General features: G+C 44.1%; 1 protein-coding gene across 6 annotated transcripts in view; it reads left to right on the top strand.

Annotated features, from left to right (window-relative positions):
- ATP7B (ATPase, Cu++ transporting, beta polypeptide) overlaps positions 1-7535 on the top strand; it is an 88072-nt gene that overhangs the window by 49325 nt on the left and 31212 nt on the right. For all 6 annotated transcript variants that reach the window (XM_011988744.1, XM_011988746.1, XM_011988745.1 and 3 more), the window contains 3 exons: positions 1354-1611; positions 3459-3622; positions 6668-6829. In XM_011988744.1, coding sequence (XP_011844134.1) covers positions 1354-1611; positions 3459-3622; positions 6668-6829 — 584 coding nt within the window. The remainder of the gene's footprint in view (positions 1-1353; positions 1612-3458; positions 3623-6667; positions 6830-7535) is intronic.

Below are 7535 nucleotides of genomic sequence, written 5' to 3' on the forward strand. Positions count from 1 at the left end.
TGTTGTGAGGGGCAGCTTGTGGGTGGTGTATTGTAACCGATTAGGTCCCAGACATGGGCCCTGCACGTGCGTATCTTGTGGACTGGACCAGGACATGGCTGGCTTCCTCGGCCTTTTGCCTGGAGCTCGGTACTGTAGGGAGCAGCGGGCCCAGCACTAGAAAGAGCTGCCTTTGACGGCACAGGAAAGCCCACCAGCAGCTCAGTGCTCAGGGATGGCTGGACTTTGGTTTCCTACATCGTTTCTTGTGGTCACTGAGATAAAGTTTGTTCCTTGAAAAGTTCACTCAGCTGTGAGTGTTTTCTGCCTCCCCTCTGTGCCCACAGCACACACCCACTGCTGAAGGGAGCGGGCATTCGTGTGAAGTGGCCTGGCCCTGTGTTGTGCTTTGTCTTTTGTACCAAGTTTCAGGAAGGAGTTTCTTTAAAACAAAAATCAATAAGGAAAACACAGTAGAACAGTAAATCCTGTACACAAAAGGTGAGAAATATAGTATAAGGTAAACATCTGCCTGTTTTTGTGTGATATTTAAAGTCTTTCAACCGTGCAATCAGGTAAAAAGAAGTTAGCATGAAGTGGTAAAAAGAAATTAGCGTTAAGCTACATATTACAGAATAACTGGATTTGATTAAATAAACCTAGAAAGAAAAGAATAGTGATTTTTTTTTTGATTGGGCAGGATTATGAGTATTATGTTCAGCCCAAGAGGTATTTAGGGTATCAGACTTAGCAAATAAAAATATAGGACATCTACTTAAATTTTAATTTTTCATAAACAATGAATGATGTTTTAGTATAAACATGTCCCGCTCAATATTCATGATATATGTATAGTAAAAATTATTTATTGTTTGTCTGAAAATCAAATTTAACTGGATGTCTTATATTTTACCTGGCAACTTTAATTTAGAATAAACCATTAGTGTGCCAGTTTGAAGAGCCGTTCTCGATTGATTAGGAGCTCCTTGAGGACAGCCTTGCGGTCAGCGTGATTTGTTTCTCCTTGGACTCAATAGCACCCCGCATGCAGTAGGTATTCCTGAAGGAAATGAAAGTTAAGGTGAAGTTACAGGGTAGCTCAGTGGAGGGATTTAATACAGAGAACTATTTACAAAGGTGTTAGAGAGCTGGAAATCCAAATATGCAATGGGAAGAACCCCACAGATTAACAACAGCAGGAAGCCCCCTCCTCCATGGTGGCTGAGGAACAACGTAGTTACTGGAGCCCAGGGGCTGAGGCTGCTTGGTGGGAGCCAGGACCATGAACCCTCACCAAGAGCCCTGAAACCTCTTGTTCTGAAAAACATATTATTTGTTCTTCTGATTTGAATATTTTCTGACATTTTATCCTAGAAAACTGTTCTACTAGCCCTCTTGGAAACCACAGTGCTGGGAATTCCATGGTGCAAACTACAGGTGGTACACCTACATCTGTGCAGGAAGTGGCTCTCCACGCTGGGAGTCTCCCTACAAACCATCTCCCGGACATCTGGGCAAAGTCCCCACAATCAACCAGAGCAGTGGCACCGCAGAAGTGCTTCTTACAGATCAAAGGCATGACTTGTGCGTCCTGTGTGTCCAACATAGAAAGGAATCTGCAGAAGGAAGCTGGTAAGAGGTGAACGCCCATCTTGAACTTAGGAATGCTGCTTGTAGACTTCATATTCTCCCTTCAGAATATCCAGCAACTGTGTTTATCAGTAGCCCTGATAACCAGGTAGCAAGCTCATTATATAGCATAGATGTTTGTCTAATGTCCTTGTATAACTGGCAGTCTGTTCTTTAGGAAGTATTTAGTTTGAGATAAAATATATCTCTGAGTAAGTTAGCCATTGAAAATCCAGTTTAAAGGTCATGGTACCTTCTATGGATAGACTTCTCAATTAGATTGTGCTAGTATTATTCCATATTTTGTTCCCTCCCATCCCATCAACCCCTTACTATAAAATGAATAAATAACCTGCATTTTGTATAGAAGTTCCAATTTCAAATATTCTTTCTTGTTGTTCCTGTAAACCAGAGAGTGTTTGCAGAAACAACAGGACAGAAATGTGTGGAAATGTCAAAGTTTTGTCCTCCAGAATGCATTTCCAATACTTTTAAACTTGAAAGTACAACAAAATTCTGTCCCATTTGTTTGGAAAATTTAACCATGACTCTACCTTGCCACCAGAATCACTTTCTCTTTTCTTACCCAGTGATGTGTCTTTTTACTTGAACTCCCTGGCCCTTAGAATCAACCCTGAGTTCAGATGACATGTTTTTCCAGCCTCTTGTTCACTATGCATTATAGCTTCCTGCAGCTCTAGAGTGACTGTTAGCAGATAGAGGTGTTAATAGGAGATCATTTGTTATCCATGGTCTGACTGCTCATAAAATTAGCCTATAATCTCCTGTAGCCTATGTTTCTGTTCCTGACTTGAATCCTCATTTTTATCCCGTGTGGCATCCTTTCTGAAGCACTTCATTCCTTTCATTTATTTGCATGAGGCTTTTTTCCCCCATGTTAAACTAACACAATAGTGTTAGCAAGATTGTGGGATTTCTTTTTCATACCTGGAAGTCATTAGAAACTATAAAATAGTAAGGAAAACCACTTTTGAAAATTCTTTATTTTTTCCTTGTATGAAAGTGTCTGGAGGAAAAAAAAAAAGAAGATATCCTTTCTGTAACAGCAGTCAATAACTGCAGACCACACTACTTACTCCATTGGTGTCTTCTAAAGCCTGAGTGAGAATGTGTCCATATGCTGGCAGCATGAGCATCACCTGGGGGCTGGATGGACCTGCAGAACTCAAACCTCCTCCTAGACCGACTAGTCAGAAGCTCTATTTTAACAGGGTCCTCGGGTGATTCATATGTCCATTAAAGTTTGAGAAGCATTGTTCTTCTAGAATAGTGGCTGTCAAACTTCCCTGTACATTAAGATCACCTGGGGAACTTTTCTTAAAAAAGTGATGCCTTGGGAGGCTGAGGCGGGCAGAACATGAGGTCAGGAGTTCAAGACCAGCCTGACCAACATGGTGAAACCCCATCTCTACTAAAAATACAAAAATTAGCCAGGCATGGTGGCACATGCCTGTAATCCCAACTACTCAGAAGGCTGAGGCAGGAGAATCGCTTGAACCCTGGAGGTAGAGGTTGCAGTGAACTGAGATCATGCCACTGCACTCCAGCCTGGGTGACAGAATGAGACTCCATCTCAAAAAAAAAAAAAAGAAAGAAAGAAAGATGCCTGCCACCTACCCTGAGAGACTCTGATTCGGTTGGTCTGGGTTAGAGACCAGACATCGTGATTGTTAAAGGCTCTCCAAGCAATCCTCATGTGCAGCCGTGTTTGAAAACTGCTGTTCTAGAGGATTCTGGGAAGATGTGTTTCTTTGTTCAGTTATGTTAACTGTGTCACCCTGGAGGTCCTGCCCACCCAGAGTGTTACAGCCGTGACCTGATGGTTCCAGGTGTTCTCTCCGTGTTGGTTGCCTTGATGGCAGGAAAGGCAGAGGTCAAATATGACCCGGAGGTCATTCAGCCGCTCGAGATAGCTCAGTTGATCCAGGACCTGGGCTTTGAGGCAGCAGTCATGGAGGACTCCGCAGGCTCCGATGGCAACATTGAGCTGACAGTAAGTACAGTGGGTGCGTTTCGGGGTTACAGGCTGCTTCTGACAATTTGCATTTTGGACAGCATCCATCTTTGTGATTAGTAAATTTCCCCATCTTGGACATGTCTGGTTTGTTGTTGTTGGGTATTTTGTTTGTTTCACCTTCCTTTGAAGCCGACAACAATGACTTGTTCATTTTGAGAAAGGTCAGTTACGTTAAAGAGTCATGGGGAGGATCCCACTGAGAGTATTCGGGGTGTTAGGAGGAAGAGATGATGAGCTGCAGGAGTATAGAAGAAAGAGGAATTAAAGACGGTGGACTGCCCTGAGCTGGGTGGTTAGGGGGAGTTGAACATGAACACAGTCCTTCAAGCCTAAAAAGAAACTAGCATGCCTGCAACTATCTCAAGGCAGTAGAGGGAAGTCCATGTGGTAGCAAGTGCTGTTCCAAGAGAAAAGGACTTATGATAGGTGCATGGGTGTCTAGAGGGCCAAAGTGCTCCACAACACTCAGTCTGAGGGGAATGTTCCGGGTGGTGATTGTTGCCAGTGTTTTGGGTGGGGAGGTATTGTTTCCCATCTGTATACATGCCAACACATTATCGGAAACAATGGGTGTATCTGATGCATAGAACATGCTATGTTTGAAAGCACTTCTGTACTTTTGTATAGCTCTTTTTGTGTAAGCAGAGGGAGACTTAGAATAACTCACAGAGAATTGAACGATGCTGCTTTACCCATGTCATCAGAGGGTTTCTACTTCCTTTGTGTGTTTTGTCAGTCATTAGTGGTAACTGGATGTTTGAGGGGAAAGCATTGAGGACACAGAGGCCCGTGAGCTCCTGAGCAGCCGTGTTCTTTGTGGAGCAAACCCTTTGCTCTGGTAGGGCCTCTCTGTGTCTGGAGGGCACAGCTAATACTTGCTACGTCACAGCTTCGGTCAGCCCCACAAGAGGTGCCCAACAAGAGGGGCAGGGTCTCTGCTGCAAACCTCGGGATCTGCATGGGGACATCTCTGCCTGCTCAGACTTCTATGTGGAAAATCTAAAGCAAGAGGATTATTGGAAAAGGTGTACATTTCTTTTTTTTTTTTTTTTTTTTTTGAGATGGAGTCTGGCTCTGTCGCCCAGGCTGGAGTGCAGTGGCCGGATCTCAGCTCACTGCAAGCTCCGCCTCCCGGGTTTACGCCATTCTCCTGCCTCAGCCTCCCGAGTAGCTGGGACTATAGGTGCCCGCCACCTCGCCCGGCTAGGTTTTTTTTTTGTATTTTTTAGTAGAGACGGGGTTTCACCGTGTTAGCCAGGATGGTCTCGATCTCCTGACCTCGTGATCCGCCCGTCTCGGCCTCCCAAAGTGCTGGGATTACAGGCTTGAGCCACCGTGCCCGGCCGTAAGGTGTACGTTTCTTTTAAACAGTTTTTTTTTTATTGTAATGTTCTTTTTAAAAAAAAAAAACCATGCTGTATTAATAGTTACATTGTCATCACATATTCAGATTTTATGTGAACTTCTGTATTTAACTGGTCTTCTAGGAAATGCTGACCACTGATCCTCAGAAGAGTGAATTGTCTATTTACTTCATATTTGCCTAATATATATCCCAGGAATAGCACGTCACACTTAAGACTTCCGTTTCTCATGTCAGGACGCACAGCATGGTATGGAACAAGCAGTGTAGGCTTTAAAAACTGGGTTTGAGTTTTGGCCCTGTCGCTGCAGGGATACTTCTGAACCTGGTCTGAGAAGACTCGCCTCATGCTGCAGATGGCAGTGGCTCAGAGCAGATTCTGGAGCCAGCCCATCTGGGGACGTGCTTCAGCTCTACCCGTCACTGGTTGTGCGACTTTGGACAAGTTCCTAAACCTCTCAGTACTGTGGTTTTGAGACCTACCTCTTAGGTTTGGTGTGAGCAGCACAAGGCCTAGGACAGCACCAGTCACTTTGCAAGTGCACAATAAATGCTACTTATTATTACTGTTGTTATAAAAACAAGCAGAGAGCAGAGAAGTACCATAGAAATATTTGGAGACTTGATTTTTAAAATTCTGTTGGCAGTCACCTGCCAACAGGTAAACTCCTAAGTTTGCCTGGTGGTCCTTGCATTCCCATTTTTACCTTGGGTCTTGGGCCAAGTTGAATGCATTCTGATTACAGATGAGCTCCCCTCTTCCTCCTCCCTAATTCCAGATGGGACCCTTGGCTCTTCATTCTGGGATCACCGATGTGAATTTCAGCATGCAGCTCCAATCACATCACTCCATTGCTCATTACCCCTCAGTGACTTCACATCAGGTGCTAGCTTAGCAACACTTCAGCTGGCTGCTCAAAAGCCTTCAGGCTGTGGACCCAGCCAGCCCTGCAGCCTTCCTTCCTCTCCCTTGGGCATCCTGTGCCCAGATAAGCCTGGCTTTTGATGTTTGCCTGAACACCTCATGCTATCCTGCCTTTTGTCTTTTTTGAGCTTCTCCTTCTGGTAGCATCCTTCCCTTCACCTGTCAACACCCTGTTTGTACCTTGGGACCACCTTTGATTACATCTCCTGCATCAGCCACTTTTCTCCTATTAATAAGAGGTATTAACATCATCACCCTTGGAGGGAGCAGAGCTCTAAAATAGGGAGGATGCTAGCAGTAGCTGCAGACCGCATGCCAGCAACACTTGGGATTACCGAGAGTATTTCAGGAGTGCAGCGAGTTTCACAGAAGTTCACTTCCCCATACAGGCATTAGTATCCCGGCTTTGCAGTGAGGTAACAGACAGTGGAGAGGGGCTTATAAAAACCCATCCGTATCAGAGCCGGAAGTCAAGCCTTGGTCTGTTGCCATCTGCTTCGTGATTGGCTGTCTTCTGTACCTGTTTTGGGAAAGAGCTACTGTTTAGTCCCTGAAGCCGCTGGAGGAACGTTGAGAATCTCACACGCGGGGTTTGGAGGTGTAGTCCAGGGTCTCGAGAGCAGTGCTGAGGAGGGAAAGGCTCATGGCTGCCTGTTACCCAGACTCCCCAGACTGTCTTTCACAGGCCACCTTGATCCTGGGTCTGTGGGATTCTTGCCATCCTTTGTTGCAGATCACAGGGATGACCTGCGCGTCCTGTGTCCACAACATAGAGTCCAAACTCACGAGGACGAATGGCATCACTTATGCCTCCGTTGCCCTTGCCACCAGCAAAGCCCTTGTTAAGTTTGACCCGGAAATTATCGGTCCACGGGATATTATCAAAATTATTGAGGTAAGTCATTCATTAAAAAATTGTACTCACCTTTTTAAAAACAGTAATATATAGTCAGTGAAGAGAAATGAGAAAATATAGCTGAGAAAAAATGAAAATAACCTAAAATTCTTTGACTTTTCCCATGGAAATAAGCTCAGTCATTTTAAAATAAGCTGAAGGTAAGTAAATAGTAAATAATCTGAGAGAGGGTATCAGTGAATGGGTAAGAGAAAGATGAGGAAAAGACATTATTATTATTGTTTTAATTTTAAATATTCCCTAAGAAACATCAATATTGTCAAGATACTCTGTACATAGGGTTAAAGTGCCTAATTGTAATTTTTAAATGTGATCTGTGCCCAAACCAAGTATCTGTAGAGCAAAGGAATGTTGGCCTTGGGAAAAATGATACCACATTTTGCCACTATGCCAGGCCAGTCGGCCAGTCTTGTGGTGGAGAGCTTGGCCGCTTCTGCTTTGGAGAATCAGTGAGAATTTTCATGCATGCCCTGCCTCTTACTCCCTTCCCAATTTGTCCATAGACATGCCATTTCCTTTTTACAGTTTATACAATACTAGACTATAAGAGAATGAGCATCAGTGGTGATCTGAATGGGTTAAGGCCGTCAAAACTGAACAAGACTAAATTGTAACAGCTAGTAAGGATAAATTAAGTTTAGTGGGAACTACATGTTATAAAATTGCCTATGAAATGAAACCTATT

Source organism: Mandrillus leucophaeus, unplaced genomic scaffold, assembly GCF_000951045.1.
Source record: "Mandrillus leucophaeus isolate KB7577 unplaced genomic scaffold, Mleu.le_1.0 Scaffold338, whole genome shotgun sequence".
Classification (NCBI taxonomy): domain Eukaryota; kingdom Metazoa; phylum Chordata; class Mammalia; order Primates; family Cercopithecidae; genus Mandrillus; species Mandrillus leucophaeus.